Source organism: Epinephelus lanceolatus, chromosome 24 (assembly GCF_041903045.1).
Source record: "Epinephelus lanceolatus isolate andai-2023 chromosome 24, ASM4190304v1, whole genome shotgun sequence".
NCBI classification, from domain to species: domain Eukaryota; kingdom Metazoa; phylum Chordata; class Actinopteri; order Perciformes; family Serranidae; genus Epinephelus; species Epinephelus lanceolatus.
This window is the reverse complement of record NC_135757.1, coordinates 8,374,609-8,392,576: the sequence shown is the minus strand read 5'-3', so window position 1 is coordinate 8,392,576 and position 17,968 is coordinate 8,374,609. Positions and strand designations below refer to the sequence as shown.

The window sequence follows — 17,968 nt, the reverse complement described above, 5'->3', positions numbered from 1 at the left end:
TAATGCTTTTGGTTGCATTATGGGAAATGTAGGCTGGAGAAGGATCCAAACTGGAGGCTTTAAGTCAGATTAGCTGCACAGATTTTAACAAATCCTTTTTTAATCTGTCTCTTGTCAGCCACACAGTTATATGGAAGTGCAATACAAAATCTCTGCAGTGTCCCTTTGATGATGATTTACTTGTTAAATAATGCAAATTACAAGTAAAGAATAACCTTAACTCAATGTCTGTCTTTGTTTGGAGTAAATTTCATCTGATGTAGTTTAGGAAAAAGACGAGCAACACAACAATTCCCAGCATGCATTTATTCAGTTTCTTTAAAGTCATCTACAACTCTTTGTCAGTCAGTAAAACTGAACTACTCAAAGGAGGCTGGGAACTGAACAAAGGTCTGTCTGTCAGCTCCATAGGTGGCCACATGAGACCCTCAGAACGTGGATGAAAAACAAGTCGCACAATAGCATCAGTTGGAAAACAGTGGAGATCAGAGGGAGCGTGGCAGCCCCTATAAGGGATGTTTAGGGATGCTGTGTAGAAGGGGGGTGAAGGTGCGGCACCGCAGGTCACGCCACCCCCTTTCCTCTCTCCTCCTCTGGGAGGGACCCCAGTGTCTGTTACAACAGGAAGAGACTGAAGGTCAAAGCACAGACCTATTGTCTTCCTGCCTGTGTGACAGATGCCTGTCTATCTGTCTTTACTATCTCTGTCTGCAACACACACTTTTACACACCTCCATGTCAAGGATAAAAAGAGAAGGCGAATGTAAATATTTCAAGCAATAGCTGTACAAATATGTGTAGAAGAGGGGACCTCATGCTTTTCCTTATTTTCTGTCATATTTATATAATGTTACAATGTTGGATGTTCAAATAAAACATCGCCAAATAATGAGGTTAAGGTATGTAAAAGTAATCCCTGTGATCAAATCCCTCAGGCGAATACTGAATACTAACAAAACTAACAAAAACCTTTGAGACAAGATGGTGTCAAATTGTGACGGATATCTTTATATGGTCATCTGGTACGCCGCTACATGTAGCTACATGTTAACGTCAGGGAAACATGTCACCTTGGTTGCCAATGTTGTAAATTCTCCTCGCTTCCCAATCATATTCCTGCTGGAACATGTCCGGTTTTGGATTAGAAGCTTTAATTGGGAATTTTTCACGATAAAACATGTAGCTTCATGCTAACGTCAGGGATAGGCTACATGTAATCTTGGGTGCCAGTGTTTTTAATTTCTCCCCAGTTTTGGATCATATTCCTGCTGGAACATGTCTGGATGTGAAGATTTTGGTTTAGAAGATTTTATTGGTGATTTTTCATGGTAGAAAGTGTTGCCATACTTTGTTACAGTCATTCCCTTGCTGCAAGTACACTGCTACTTGTAGCTACATGCTAACATCAGGGAAATGTAATCCTTTTTTTTTTTTTTTTTTTAAATTTTGGATCATACTCCTGCTGGAACATGTCCAGATGTTATGATTTTGGATTAGGAGCTTTTATTGGAAAATTTTCGTAATAAAAATAGATACATATAGCTTCATGCTAACGTCAGGGATACATGTAATCTTGGTTGCCAATGTTTTTAATTTCCTCCCAAATTTGGATCATATTCTTGCTGGAACATTTCTGGATGCAAAGATTTTGGTTAGGAAGATTTTATCTGTGATTTTTCACAGAAGAAAGTGTTGCCATACTTTGTTACAGTCACGCCCTGGCTGCAAATTCACTGCTACATGTAGCTAAGTGCTAACATCAGGGAAACGTAAACTTATTTTTCAGTGTTCTTAATTTCGCCCCGATTTTGGATCATACTCCTGCTGGAACATGTCCAGAAGTAAAAGATTTTGGATTAGAAGATTTTATTGAGAATTTTTCAGGATAGAAATAGCTACATGTAGCTACTTGCTAACGTCAGGGAAACATGTAATCTTGGTTGCTGACGTTTTTAATTTCCTCCCAATTTTGGATCATATTCTTGCCTGAACATGTCCGGGTGAGAAGATTTTGGATTTTGGTGATTTTTCACAGTATAAAGTGTTACTATACTCTGTTACATTCCCTGGATGCAAGCACACTGCTACATGTAGCTAAGTGCTAACATCAGGGAAACGTAAGAAATGTAGTGCTGCCATACTCCGTTAGAGAGAGGGGATGCATAAGACCCTGAAATGCCGACCAAACAGAGCAGACTGGACTTTTCAGGAGGGAGGGTTAAAGAGACGGGTGCTAAAATGCAGCATTTCAGATACAGATATATTCAGGCAGATAGTGTAGGATAAAGAATGTGTATTTTTAAACATTGAAACATCTAAAAATGTTCTAATATTAACCCAAAATACAAGCATGAACCTGTAAATTAGCATAATAGGTCTCATTTAAATATGATAAAAAAACCACAGATGGACAGATGACAGACCAGCAGACAGGCAGGAACTTATTTGATTGAAAGCCAGCGGGGGCTGGTGGCACACAGTCAGACAAGCAGACAGATCTACGGCCCAACAGTCCCCACCACTCCTCAGTCTATTATCTCGCCCCCATAAAGCCCTCAGCAGTACAACTTCATAGGCATTTCCTCCCCATGAAAGACACACGTGGCCTCTTTGATAAGATAAACTGCAGAAAATAAAGACACAGCCTCTTTTAGCTTCTCCAGCCAAACAATTCAAACGTCTATTTTAGCAGATAAGGTCGTGCAGACAGACTGCCCCACCCCTGAAACCTTAGAGACACACTCTCGTCCCTTTGTGCCCCGATAAAGGAGAGCAGTGGATGCATGTAATCAGCATATTATTGATAGTCTTAATGAGAAAGGCTCTGAGTCACTGAAGCCATTAGCCGGGATAAAAGAGGCTTAATTGTTTTGTGTGTGCGCGTGAGTGCACGTGTGTGTGTGTTTTTCATGTGCCTGGGCTAAGACCAAGCTAATTAAATCCATTTCCTTCGTTAGCAACTTTTTTTCTCTCTTAATTAAGAGGGTTAATTATGGGCCTGGACAGAGGTCGCGTGCGTGTTTGTGTGTGCGTGCATTCTCTAGACCAGACCCTGATGTAATATTGCAATCTGTATCAGAGGTGTATAATAACACAATGAGCTCTCGTGGCTTAAATTAAACAGCCTTTGATATTTATTTAAATTCAAACAAGGAGTGAATAATTTAAGTCAGATAGTATCTCGTAAATGATAGAGCTGTCTGCCTTGAATTTCAAAGGCTCGGAGTAATAACACAGCACCATCTCTCCGATAATGGTCACCTATGTCTGTCTTTGTTGGAAAAACGAAGCACACAAATCTACTCTGCAGCTGAAAATATGCAGTTTGCTCGTTTTGAAGAGGAACCCACATGTTGTGGCTCCTCGTCAAAATCATCAACCAACAAGTCTGGTGTTAATACCGACTTCTGTCATCACCGCCGGTGTGCGGTACGAGTGGACGTCTGCAGCATACCAATGGTGTGGAACAATATTCCCCAGCACGCTCCATCTACAGCAATAATATCGTTATGGCTGCCAGACATGAGAGGACTCTCCCTGCCTGCCACTGGACACACACCATTACTTTTGATGGCCTATGTGTGTGTGCACGAGAGTAAAAGAGCATGCGTGCCCTCGGGGTCACACATCCTGTCCGGGTAAAATGGCTGATTCAGGACTCTCTGCCATTTTGCCTGTCAGCTTGGGTCCATGTCGCCATAACCGTTAGACATCTGTGGGCGGGCGACCATCTCCGGTATGATGATGGTGATGATGATGGTGATGATGACGATTCTCTGCGGCCATAACGAGACATTAACACCTTTTACACTCTGTTGACTCCTCTGAAAGCTGCAGGCAAGCTTGGCATGTACAAAAAAAAACAAAAAACGTGCTTGTCTTAACAGCTGGCATCCCAAAATTAGAATGTAATGGAGAAAAGCAGCTCACCCTCCTACATGAAACATTTAAATGTGTGACATGTACCAAAATTAAATTGTTAAATTAAAATGTTTCTGGCTCAGGTTTTTGGGCCATCTGATGAGAGATTAGCAACTCACTCGCCAGAGAAAATGCTAGCATTGTGCCTGTCTGCAAACTATGGATACATTACATTTGCACATTATTGGATACGGTGGATAAATAAAACTGGTATGTTTTTACAACACTGTGTTTAACATGTGGTGAGGTTTAGGCACAAACACCACTTGGTTATGGCGAGGACAAGCTCATGTTTTGGCTTCAAATACCCAATTTTTGGGGCAAAATCCCTGCTGGAAAGATAACCATGACTCACTAAAGACAATTGGTTTCATTATTTGTTCATCGCAAATAGTGGTCTGCAGTGGTCGGCAGCTTGGCAGGCATCTCGCCTACCTTCCAATGACAAAGTCAGCTCATTTACGATACTATCGCTTTCGAAACGTTGATGTGATACATATGAAATGTGCAATTGTAATTTCTTCGTTGTTTGCAGAAACTTATAACGCCAAAATGTTCTTCTGGTGACTGAAACCCAGACATGAGTTAGCAGTTTAGCACTCCCAGTTCCCTCATCTAAAAGTCAATGGGTTTTTGGTTCGATGCCTAAATTAAGGTCTGTGCACAAAAACTTAAGAGATTTTCACTTTTGTTCAAGGACATTTAATAGATTAGTTTTGTTAGAATACAGAACTTTGTCTGGTTGCTAACACGTTGCTAAATGAGACTAGAGAACGTCATCACGCCGAACACGGCTCGCTGTGGTGGTGACACTGAAGTCACGTGACTGTAGCAAATATTGTTCATTGTCTAACATTAGCTTTTTACGGGGCGTCGGTGGCTTAGTGGTAGAGCAGGCGCCCCATGTACAAGGCTGTTTCTGCAGCGGCCCGGGCTCAACTCCAGCCTGTGGCCCTTTGCTGCATGTCATCCCTTCCCTCTCTCCCCCTTTCACACTTGTCTGTCCTATCAATTAAAGGCTGAAAAGCCCCAAAAAATATCTTAAAAAAAACATTAGCTTTTTACTTCTGGTGATTGTATTTACACTTCAAAAATAATAAAAGTGATCATTTGTGAATACTATCTTCTGCAATAATCCAAAATCCAGTGAAAAAAATCCCACAGGCTTTTTGACAAGGGAACCAGGGCGAAGCTAACGTCACTGTCGACCGACGATTTTGCTTGCCATCTACTAATTGCTTGAAGAACAGAGATGAGAACACTGGAAACATGCACTGAATTGTTCTTGAATGATGACGAAACCCATTGGACGTTACTGCAACCTGCTTGGAGGTGGTGGGGCGAGCATTGACCCAACTCCAGAAATGGTCCATCTTGCATGTGACTTAGCAACACTTGGCACAACTTAGCTCTTTATAACTGAAAATGGAAACGGACATAGACGCGACATTATTTGGCTGGGCGTGGCCAAAAGTTCCAACGGAAAACCCCAGTGTCACACCTAGCACATTTTCCACCAGGTGAGCTCCCCCTGGATCCCCTACCCCCTAGAAAACCCCAAATTGTGGCGTAGTGACTGGCTCTCCAGATATTCTGTCTTGTCTGACACTGAGATCAAACTTTTGCAAATTGTGTCCAAGATTTACATGAAACTTTAAAATCATCAAATTCCCTCTGAGTCATTTCTAGACTCACCTTGAAATCATCGACCTGCTTTGACAGATCATCAGTCCTCTTGTTTGAAGCGTCAACCATGATCTGCACACATGTTTTGAACCTTTTCCCCTCAAGCAAAGTTCTGTAAAAATCCTTTTGCTGGTCCAACAGTTCACATACTTGAGCCAGTGGTGTTGTCTGAGGCTTTCGGAGGTATGGTTGGTCATCAGGGACTACTGGGCCCAGAGTTGAGCAGGATAGATCCAAAATAGAGCCAAAAACCTCCAGAGATACCAGCAATGTCCACAGTTTCGCAGTATTGAGATGGTTTTAATCTTCTTAGTTGAAACAGCAGCAGAAATTTTTAATTTAATGCAGGATTTCTTGGATTTTTGTTGGATAGAAAATCAGCCACAGGTTCAGAGAAATACGGCAGCAGCCATCTTGAACTGTGACAAACTACTTTCTTTTATATTATTGTATTTATTACAAGCAAGAACAAGAGCTAATGACAAATCGACACAAGTTGCTGACAAACATCGGTAATAATGGTTTGAGCCAATTTGCAAATTAAATGTACGGTGCAATTCTGGTTCCTCCCACTGGGTGGCACCCTAGACAGCCACCTTTTTTGCCAATAGGAAGATCCGCCACTGGAAAAGCCAACATGTTTGTCCTTTCTCTACTAAAATGTAAGTGTCTTTATAGCTTGCTCTGCTGCCCCCCGGTGGCCACACGATCAGCTAATACAGCTTTAAACTGTCGACTGTGTTCAGAGAAAGTCCTGCCTCCTCATACTGCAAGACCACGGCCAATCACTTCTTGTTCTCGTCTCTTTGTTGTTCTTCATTCTGTCTGCTCCATCTGAAAATCCCAATAAAACCCTGTCCCCACATCCTGAATGACTCTTTTTAGGGAGAGGCTCGTGGGTGTGTGTCTATCACCGTGCATGCTTCTCGCTGTCACGCTCCTCGCTGGTGCGTTGTTAGGTATGGCTTTTTATTAGCCTCTGGTGTGTTGGAGATGGGGAAGGGGGGGGGGGGCGGTCAGCATCGCTCTAGCAGTAAACTAGCGCGGCCGTCAGCCCTGCACACGGGAACAAACACCCCATTAAACCAAGGCCTTCACATATTACTGTAATAAAAGCCCCTGCTCTCGCCTTTATGGGCTTTTTAATTATGTCTATTCGTCTTCCTGGGCTTGTGAGCAACAGTTCATGATGAGCCCCATTTCACAAATACTCTGCCACTGGCAGAAAGCTGGAGGGGGTGAATTAAAGGGAAAAGCCGAAAATGGCCCGAAGCTAAAATATGACTATTGTTACCAGGATGGTGTTTTATGTTTTACCGCACAGCGCAGAGCCGATGGTGCTCCGCTTTTCATTTCTTCTTGTAAGGTTTTCTTTGTTTTAGATGTGGATTAGTATAAAGATGGAAAAATCTCACGCAGCTAAAGTGAATTACATGGCAGCTCTGTCGAAATGGTGTGTATTAAATTAGCTCCCTGAGATCAGGGCCGGACTAGCTGCAGGCTCCCGGAAAAATTAACCATACAAATCATCCCAGCGTGAATTAAGAATAGCACTTTAGTCCTTCATAGCGTGTACACTTCCTTTGTTTGTCTTGTTGTACAGTATATTCGCACTAATATAAAAGGTCGCTTTCATCCCAGACACGCCCCTGCAGGTTATGAAACCCTTAACCACATTCAGCGAGTTCTCATTTATTGCATTGTGCCTCAAAAACAGTGTTAAACCCCGCCTGGTATTAAAGCCTGCTGATTGATAGAGCAATATACACTGCTGCTTTGTGTACACAGCATACATTTTACGGCCTGGTCATTTTCTGCAAGGCTGGACGCTGCAGCTTAACCCCTTTTAACCCAGGCAAGCCCATAACACTTAACCTGGAGTGTATACTGTGCAGAGAAACAGTCGTTTTAGCTCTGAAAACAATCTCTAAAAAGAAAAAACTGACTTCAAGTTGGCTGATTTTAGTTCTCTTCAACAAAGACAAAAAACGAAGCTTGGTTTTAAATGTTTTATTCTCTTATATCAGGTGCAAACAAAGTGTCCGGTGGGTTTCTGTCCTCTGCCGTAAATGAAAGCACCCGTGAAAACCAGCAGCAGCACAGCCACCGCCGCACCCACTCCACACAGCAGGGCTATTGATGAATAAGAATCTGTGGAGAGCACAAGACAAGCATCATCCATTCCATTAGTTCCAGCGTTTAGCCATGGCGATTAAGAGACGAGAGTTATATCGGCAAGACGACACCGGGGTCCGTCTCACCTGCTCGAGTCGCTTCACGTGTTCGGAGCAGAGAGTCTAGCTCCAACTGAAGCTCGGACAGCTCAGCCAGCTCCTGCAGCAGGATGCTCTCCTCCAGCAGGATGGGGCCCAGAGCCGCCGTCCCCTCCCACTGCAGATCTGGAAAGTCCAACATTATTGAGGGCATTTCGCCAGGTGATTCAGCTGTTCACGCTATGACTGAGTGGTTGGACAATTAAAAAGGGATCAACTCGGAATCAATCCTCCGAAAGATGCGTGAACAGCATGTGTGCCAAATGAAGGCAAGTTAGCTTGTCTAAATATGGGTGCAACCTCTCGTGTGCTCGTCTGTGGCTGATTGTATTTTACTCCTTTGGGATTCCTAATAAGACAGGCCTGCTACTTTGGAACCATTCACATGGACACCTTTTGTGATATATTTTGCACCAAGAAATAGCAGCAAATGTCTCTCCTGGGTCAGCATCAAATGTTCAGGATTCATCCCCGCGTGTAATGTAGTGTTGCTTGTGTAAACTGTACCAGCATCTGCTCCCAGGCTTCTTCTCTGTCTCTGCTCGCTGCAGCTGGTCTCACAGCAGTCACACACCTTATTGTCTCCACCTGATGCCACCCATCTGTGCAAAGCCAACAAAAGTCACTTACAGAGGCTGAATAAAGTGTATAGTCACGGCAATGCAGAAACAAGGAGTAAATAAAATGAAAGAAAGAAACAGTCACCTGTTGGCTTCAGTCAAGTATGAACATGCTTTGTGTTGGGAGTCGATGGGAACGGAGACTCTTGTTGCTCTCAGGTGACATGTGATGTAGATCTATGAGGGCATTAAAGGACACAGCATGTACCGTGTTAAACATGGATGACTGCTATTCAAAATATTGCACAGACTGCATTTTTACTAATTACATTTAGAGCCCGTAATGGTTTTAAAATCTAACTGTTATCATGGATGTTACATTCTGACTAAAGGCGCATTCACACCAGGATAGTCCGGGGGTTAGACTGAGCGGGGAATGCTGAAAAATTTCACACCTTCATTTTGGTTCTAACATTTCAATTTAGATTTAACATTTAGATTTAGATGTAAATTTGACATTTAGATTTAGATTTAACATTTAGATTTAAATTTAACATTTAGACTTAACATTTAGATTTAACATTTAGATTTAGATTTAACGTTTAGATTTAGATTCAACATTTAGATTTAACGTTTAGATGTAGATTTAACATTTAGATTGAATATTTAGATTTAGATTTAGATTTAACGTTTAGATTCAATATTTAGATTTAACGTTTAGATGTAGATTTAACATTTAGATTTAGATTTAATGTTTAGATTTAGATTCAACATTTAAATTTAATGTTTAGATGTAGATTTAACATTTAGATTTAATATTTAGATTTAGATTTAGATTTAACATTTAGATTCATCATTTAGATTTAACGTTTAGATGTAGATTTAACATTTAGATTTAACATTTAATATTTAGATTTAGATTTAACATTTAGATTTAACATTTAATATTTAGATTTAGATTTAACATTTAGATTTAACATTTAATATTTAGATTTAGATTTAACATTTAGATTTAACATTTAGGTTTAACATTTAATATTTAGATTTAACTGTGACATAACATGTAACATATTTCAAATATTGCTGTAAATGTGGTAAAAAGGGACTTTAAAAAAATTCACACCACTTTTTTAAACATTGTTTGAAGCTCAATGTGGCAAAATGTTGCTGTTAATTTCAGTGTGAGCAACCTTACAAACGGCACCCCATAGTTTGGGGAATGTAGTGAAGCAGCTGCCTGAGGAAGATCATATGGTGCGGCAATATTTTAAGTTACCTAAAAGTTGTCATTCAGCTTCCACCTTTTATAAGATACCTGCTAACGCAACATATGGCAGCTGCGAGAACCTTGGACTTATAAAAAGGACTAAGTATGTCATAGGTGCTAGACACTCTACTGAACTGAACTACAATTGTCAAATACAGATGGACAGTGGGAGTTTGCTTCTTTGGCTTTGGTTGTGTCAGAGGCACTAAAGGAATTCTAACTTGAAGGAGTTTCAGCTGGGTGCAGTTTGCAGTCCTCACCACTAGATGCCACTAGATCCCCCTTAATCTTACACACTGCTCCTCTGGGACATTGGATACATTTTTTTAGTCTCTGTTACGAATAAAAACTGAAAAATTACTTGAACAAATTTAAATAATTTTATTTTCGTGGCGTCTGTGTGGCCTTGTGTATTCTGTGTAGAAACAATGTTCAGACAAGCTTAATATTTGGTGATTTGTGATGCTATGTATTCACGCAATTCAAAGATATTGCTAGGAATCTGGTTGCAAATGTCCAAATAATATTTTTTACATACTTGTCCAGACCTACAAATGACTAAAATCACTTCCCATACTGCGTAGGAACCCTTTAATTTAATCTTTCCCAGCATAGAAATAAGTATAACTTTTGCAACTGCAGCTGAAAATTGAGTATGACATTCCTTTTCCCCTGCTCTTTAGGTCTGATGTATACTTATGTAACCATTATATGTACACAGAGGGTTATTTTTCGTCTGTCACATTTGGGAGTAGAATTTCCTTTTTGGCAAAATGATCAAAGTCACTTTAGAGTGAAGATTCATCCAAACTCTGATTGTACGGATGCAGAAATCAGTTGTCTGAGTGGATGCTGGCTCAGTCTGATGTTACCTGAGAGGCTTTTATTTCCTCAGTTGGAAAGTATTTGCACCGAGGCTATTACGGCCTTCAAACAACACTTACTAATGTGTACATTTCGTGCCAACTTAGCATGTCAGAGGCGAACGGAGCAGCTGAAAAAAAGGTTAAAGTTAGTGTGAGGAATACGAAATATACGGGAGGAAAAAGTGACGGGAAAAGTCAAACGTTCGGCCATGTGATTCAAGATCAGTAGTTCTGACTTGTATAAACACATCTTGTGCTTACTGAATTCCTGTGATCGTGGTGGAACCTGAAGGCTTTCAGCTGGAAGTGAAGTTTATCCTCGCGGCTCCTCTGCATGAAGTAAGACTTGGCTCCTGTCAGCTTAGCGTCACTGAAACACCTTATATGGGAACATGCAGGCACGGGATTCATATTCATAAACACACAGCGACCATTAATGCTCTTTATAGGTACAGTATGTCACCCAGCTCCTCACCCATGGTTGTTGATGAAGGGGTATCTGGGTTGAGAATCAGGGTCCGGGCTCTCAGTGGCCACGCAGCTGTCCACATACACCCTCAGTGGAACATGGTGACCCTGGAGGACTGCTGCTTCTATGTGCATCACGTCACTCAGGAAGTAAACACTGGAGGTTCTCCGCGACTGCCAGTCCTCTAATCAAATACAGACAAGGAGAAATATAAGTGGAAAAGTAATGCTGGGGCCATCAATCCGATTAGATCAAAGTCAAATGGTGCCCGTCGGGAGAGTGGGTCAGCGCAGCAGCAGTCAATAGGATACAGGTACTGTAACAATAAGAGAAAAGTACTTTAAAGACGCAATAAATGAATTACAGATGTCGGATCATTAACCTGGAGGAAACACAGATGAGCCTGTGCCTGCAGAAACTAGTTTAAAACTTTTCTGACTCCATACCATGCAAATTCTACAATGAGTAAATCACAGGAGACGCTCGGCCCCACTTTTAAAGCCAATTTGGTGCAGTCGCGTTCAGCAGTGCAGGAATTAATTAGAAAGCATAATCAGCTGTTTATTGATCACTTTATTGTGCGAGTGACCCCGGCAGGTCAGCCGCAGCCTACGAGGCATGTAATTTCAGCTCATCACCATGCATCAAAAGTTCCGCTCGTGTTCATCAAGTCGCTGCTTAGCATCTTTAACAGTCCGCGAGGCCTTGAGTGATTGCAATTACACCCGTCGCTGGGGAAATTAGCCAAACCGCCTGGCGCAAATCAAAGTTTTCACTTGCAGAACGTCAGCTCTAAGTTTGTCGGGTTCTGTCGTGTGTTCCCCCACCTGTCATGAGACGCAGGGAGAAGTGTAGCTGCTGCTCTGCTAAGATGTTGGAGGCAAACAGCTCCCAGGTAGGCCTCACAGCGCTGCTGCTCACATAATGCCTCCTGTGAGGACAATCACAGGGAGGACAGGCATTTCTCTAGAGAGGCTCACTCATTGAGGAGGAAGAATGTGCGCCTCACTCACAAGACAGACAGGAGTAGAGGGAGGAGAGCGTAACACAGGTGGCTGAAAATTCAAACCTTTAAAAAGGGACAGTTCACCCCAAAATCAAAAATGCATATTCTTCCTCTCACCTGTAGCGCTGTTTATCAGTCTGGATAGTTTTGGTGTGAGTGCTGAGTGTTAGAGATATTGGCTGTTGCATGCAGAGATCTCCACTTGAAAAACTCCTCCTCTAACCTCTGCAGTGATTTTGAAATAAGTTGAACATGCTGTAGGTGAACTGTACTTCGCGTGTTAACATTAGCTACGTTAATTTCTTGTGTGTGATGTCAATATTCAGTGTTATGCTAAGGAAGAGAGGAGTAAAGAGATTTACAGTAAAAGTCTGGCTACTTGTTGCATCACTTTCACAGTAAGTTCATTTTTACAGTAGATTCTTGTGAGAGCTGTATACTGTAATTTTAATGTAGATATGCCTCCATATTACTGTGATTTACAGTATCTCACATAAGTGAGTACACCCCTCCCATTTTTGCAAATATTTCATTATATCTTGTCATGGGACAACACTATAGAAATGACACTTTGATATAACTTAAAGTAGTCAGTGTACAGCTTGTGTAGTAGTATAGATTTACCTTCCTCTGAAAATTACTCAAAACACAGCCATCAACATGTAAACAGCTGGCAACATAAGTGAGTACACCCCACAGTGAACATGTCCAAATTGTGCCTAAAGTGTCAATATTTTGTGTGCCAACCATTATTATCTAGCACTGCCTTAACCCTTTTGGGCATGGACTTCACCAGAGCTCACAGGTTGCTTCAGGAATCCTCTCCCACTCCTCCGTGATGACATCATGGAGCAGATGGGTGTGAAGACACCTTGCGCTCCTCCACCTTCAGCTTGAGGATGGCCCACAGGTGCACAGGTGAGTTTATCACCTTCACCTTCAGCTTCCTCAGCAAGGCAGTTGTCATCTGCTAGGTGTGTTTTGGGTCATTATCATGTTGGAAAACTGCATTGCAGCTCAGTTTCTGAAGAGGGGCGATCATGCTCTGCTTTGAATTCATGTTTCACTAAATGAACCGAGCTCCCCAGAGCCGGCAGCACTCATGAAGCCCCAAACCAAGGGACAGTTGTCTGGGTGCTCTTTCAGCATGTGTGGCACCTTGGTGAAGAGCACCAAGACAACTGTCCCTTGCCTACAGTCAAGTATAGTGGTGGCAGCATCATGGTTTGGGGCTGCATGAGTGCTGCCGGCTCTGGGGAGCTCGGTTCATTGACTACTACACTGACTACTTTAAGTTATATCAAAGTGTCATTTCTATAGTGTTGTCCCATGAAAAGATATAATGAAATATTTGCAAAAATGGGAGGGGTGTACTCACTTATGTGAGATACTGTAGCAGTATACTCCTGTAAAATTACTATATTTTCCTGCATAAATTTCACAATAAAATTCTGAATATTTCAGTTTAATATCACAGTAAAAGCTTGTGAGTTGATAATATTGTAATTTATTGTGAAATATTACAGTTACATATTGTAACTTCCTGTAAACTATATAATTGAGGTATAAGCAATTATTTGTTTTATTAACCAGCCTGCTACCTACGCAAGGAAAAGTTGAGTACCTGGTTCATAAATTACTTATTAAAAGTGTTTTTTTCCCCCCATTATTTTGCCGGGAAAAAAATAAAAGTAACTTTAACTTCGAGTAATTTATGAACCAGGTACTCAACTTTTCCTTGCGTAGGTTTTTCAAATGGTAATTTTTCCTTTTACCTGAGTCATTTTCTATAGGAGCAACTGTACTTTCACTTAAATATAGATTTATATAGTACTCTGATCCACTGCTAGCTCACCTAGCACCACTGAGCTAGCTAACATCCCAGCTCAGCCAAGGCGGGGACTCGACATGCAACAGAAAAAAATGAACTGTGCCTTTAAAGAACATTTCATACAACATAGAATTCAATGCAAAACCTGTTTACTGGCCAACGTATGAAGAAATACCAACAGACATGATAAGGCCTACAATTATGTATTACAGTAAAACTTCAACTGAAAGTCTAGCCCCTTTTACTAGCTGGGTGTGGCTACACATTATGACAAATTAAAAGCTTGTCTCAATGAGACGCCTGGTCTGGTTGCCAAGCAGTTCATTTTTTTCTTAGAAGATCTCCGGCTTCCTCAAATTATGTGTCCATTCTTCTATTACCCTGTAAGTTATTCATATTCCTTCAGTCTGTAAGGGTCCTCAGATCAAAAGAATCAGAAGGGTTGTTCATAAAAATTACTGTGTGAAAGGAATTAAAGGCCTGTCCCAAATATAGGCCTGTTGATTTCAGTGTTTTATGGTATACTAATATATTTTTTGCAGATAAAAGCTTTTGAAACAAGTTAATAGAATTACTTTTTGATACCTCTTGAGGCCTTTTTTTTTCTGAGGAAGCTAGATTCCATGTTTAAAGGCTTCCAGACCCTCAGACAGCTACAACTGGAGGTGGGGATGCCAAGTAATGAAAAAAAAAAACTACCTTCGATAGTGGCATTCAATTACCACCTCAGCAGGGTTGGTCTTCAAAATGACGGTGCTGCCAATGGGTGTTGGAGAGTACATGAGAGTAAAGGTGTAGATGAGGGCGTCTTCAGTCATCTGAGAAAAAAAAAGCAGAAGCACTGACTTTAAGAACACACACAGAGGAGATGGACAGTAAAGGAGGCAGAGAGCCACGCACCGTCATTGTGCTGCCACAGCCCTGCAACTGCGTCTGGAACCGCAGGATGTGGCGAGCGGCGTCAAGTGCGGTGCAGCCTCCTAAGGTCAGATCACTTGGACGGATCAACTGACCGTTTCCTAGGAACAAAGAGGAAAAAGGTGCAGCTCAGATTAGGACCATTACCTGAGGCCATTTCTCCTCCTGGTCCAGTCAATAACACTCACAGCAAGTGGAGGTTCAGCCACAGGACAAATAAAAAGGTTTCTTAATGCATCACTGAAAGTCAGCTTCTGAGCACCGATCGGGCATGCAGAATGCTTCTTCTCAGAGTGAAGAAATAAAAGGAAGGATAATATTGATCGCCCAGTCCGTAGTCTGTGCCATTTTGCAGTAATCAGCACTGAGCGTCCCATCTTCACCGTTCCATTCAATTTTCCAATTTGGGCTTCTAACCTGAACCCTTTCTTTTACAGACACCGGAGCAGGAGGCATGTTAAATGAACCTGTGCTTCTGTGGACAAAACCCCGCTCAGACAATTCAGCAACTAACCAGAAGCCATTACCTAGGAAGTTCTGTTTGACCTCTACGGTGACCCCTTCTTCGCCACAGCGTGCTGCCACGCTGTCTGCTGGCACAGGCACCCGCTGCTCAAACATCAGCATCAGCACCTGGAATATCTTTCAGATTTAATTACACTGAACCTTAAATGGTGCGCAAGATCAAAAAGCCAGCGTAGAAGTCGTACCTTTGATTCCGGTTTGACAGGTGGGTTCAGATCAGGGCCTGGAGCCGCCAATTTTATCAGCTCTCGAGCTTGCACAGTTACCTCTGGCTCCAGCTGCTCTGAGGTCAGCTCTCCGGCCTCCGTCATCCACAGGTTTTGAGAAGCATGCACAAGAGGCTGGGGTGGTTTTTGCTTCCTGACAGCTGGGTTCCTGAGCTGGTTGCTCTTGAGGCGGTAGGTGACGGGAGAACGGGCCTGATCGCTGTGCGCCGTGCGGTTTGACTGATGATCTGCTGTCTGCGGTGAACCTGGCAGCTGTGAGCCCTCTGTCACTTTCTCTTGAGGGATTTGGCTCAGAGTCTCATTGGTGCTGAGGTTTGACCAGTTTTGTGTTGCAGCACAGAGATTTCCACCTGAGAGGAGAAGCACAAACCCGAACACAGCCAAGTCTCTGAACCCCATCACAACTTATCACACAAAAACCTGGGTTTTTGGTGCCTTTTTCAGAGAGCACTGCTGTCTTTGTCTTCTGACCAAAACTCAGTTGTGGGAACTTGGCTCGGGCTCCACCTACTCCTAATGACTTGATTGGATTCCAGCCTGGAGGGCTCAATCTCGTCCTCTCTTCCTTCTCACTAAACAAACTGCAGATTAGATGATAGCTGCTTGGCTGTGTGTCCCAAACATAGACAGCTTGTGTAGTCAGCTTCAACCCCGTCCTCATGTCAGAGACTCATTTTTATAAAGAAACACTTTAATTTAAATAATTGTCTACAAGATATTGCACATTCTTCAAATGTTTCAAAGGCAAACACCTCCTCCTAAATCCCCACTTGCCATGATTGTAATGAGCAAAGACTTTTATAAACAGAAACAAGCCTGACCCGAACAGCGAGTGGCGTTCACTGCCCCCGCGAGACACATCAATCAACGCTCTCAGGGAGTTGGAAACCCGGGCTTGAATGTCAAGGCTGTACGGTCAGCAGTCTGCAGAGCTCAGCAGTCAATCATAAAACAAGAGATTTATGATCATCCTCTGCGAGACTTCATAAATGTCACCACCACCACCAGATGTGTGTGTGTGTTGCTGACATGTGACAGGAAGCAGCGGGGCGGGTCTTGAATCTGGGCCAGCAGGCATGTCAATCACACATACCTGTTTGAATCTTGGCCTGGTGAAACACATTTTAGGCTCTGTCTGAACTCTTGAACTCTGCAGGTGGGAGAGTTTTTTAAAATAAATACAGTTACAAATTTGATGACTGCAGTACTGACATGACAAAATTAAAAAAAAAACATGACTTGTGTTTTCACTTGAGAAAGTCTGTAATTTTCAAAGTGTGCCATGAATCAATTCACTTCCTTTCATTTCCTTAATCAACTCACTTTAAAGCTTTTCATTCCCAGCCACTCAGGGTGTTTTCACACTCGGTCCTTTTCAGCCCTCTAAATGGACTCAGAGTGGTGACTCAGCATTTTTTGTGCATATGTGAACACTCCAAGAGACATTAGACCCCTTTGCCACTGTATTCAGCCCTCTAGATCACATGCTGTGGCACTGGGATACTTAAGAAACAGACGAAACCATGTCAGCCTGTGATGCTTGCAAAGATGCAGGATGAGGAGAAGTTTGGTATATCCAATGGCAACAGTCTACAGCACCGAAACACAAAGGTTTCCCTCATTTTTAAGTTCATCTGAAAGTGAGAGGCTTCATAACCACGCTGCAGTGCCACGTCAAAGTAAAAACAAAACTATGTCAATATAATATAGGCTATAGTGTGAACAGAAAGAGGATTGAGGGCCCATCAGAGCTGAAGTGGACCAGAAAGAGAACTGAGTCCTCTTTCAAATGAACTGACAATGTGAACGCAAGAAGAACTGAGTCCCCTTTCTGTTGGTGCACTTTAAGGCTGTTTTCACATTTAGTCCTTTTTAAATGAACCAAACTCAGTCATCTTAAAGTGCACCAAAAAGTAGACCAACAGAAAAGGGACTCAGTTCAGAGTTCGGTTCGCTTCAGAGGGGTCTGAGTTCTCTTGGAGTGTTCACATTTGGGCAAATAACGCTCAGTCCGAGTCCACTTAGAGGGCTGAAAAGGACCAAGTGAGGGAACACCCTAAGAGGACTGAGTTTAGTTTGTTTAAAGAGGACTATTAGTGAAAACACCCTTAATTAAAGAGCATTCAGTCAAGCTGCAGGACAGCACCAGAACAGCTAACGTTACGTTACTGAGTGCCAGTTGGAAAAATTATACCAGACAATTTCTTTGTGTACACAAATGATGCAGAGGTAATAAAAAACAAGAAAAACTTGTATGCAAAATGTTTGGGTCAAAAATACAGATGGAAACGCAACAACTTCCAACTTTGTTCCACATTTGAAGCAGCCCAAAGAGCAAGATGAAGGCTAACGCTAACATAGTTAGCAAGCTAATGCTAAGCTAATGTTAGCTTAACAAGCAAGTAACTTATTGACAAAC

General features: G+C 42.1%; 1 protein-coding gene across 1 annotated transcript; it reads right to left on the bottom strand.

The window, feature by feature from the left end:
- Nucleotides 1-7,607: 7,607 nt before the first annotated feature.
- Nucleotides 7,608-16,502, bottom strand: LOC117249868 (zona pellucida sperm-binding protein 3-like). Its single transcript, XM_033615670.2, has 11 exons — nt 15,508-16,502; nt 15,325-15,430; nt 14,780-14,898; nt 14,579-14,697; nt 11,870-11,973; nt 11,049-11,226; nt 10,835-10,952; nt 8,586-8,677; nt 8,388-8,482; nt 7,869-8,006; nt 7,608-7,758 (listed from the first exon to the last, which is right to left on the bottom strand). The coding sequence occupies exons 1-11, from the start codon at nt 15,946-15,948 to the stop codon at nt 7,631-7,633; spliced, it is 1,638 nt and encodes a 545-aa protein (XP_033471561.2). The 5' UTR covers nt 15,949-16,502; the 3' UTR covers nt 7,608-7,630.
- Nucleotides 16,503-17,968: the final 1,466 nt, after the last annotated feature.

Excerpts from the sequence above, each read along its gene's own strand:
- LOC117249868 (XM_033615670.2), bottom strand. The coding sequence starts at position 15,948 with ATGGGGTTCAGAGACTTGGCTGTGTTCGGGTTTGTGCTTCTCCTCTCA. Across the intron at positions 8,483-8,585 it reads TACTTGACTGAAGCCAACAG|ATGGGTGGCATCAGGTGGAG; the intron begins GTGACTGTTTCT and ends GGCTTTGCACAG. Across the intron at positions 8,007-8,387 it reads AAGCCTGGGAGCAGATGCTG|ATCTGCAGTGGGAGGGGACG; the intron begins GTACAGTTTACA and ends TGGACTTTCCAG.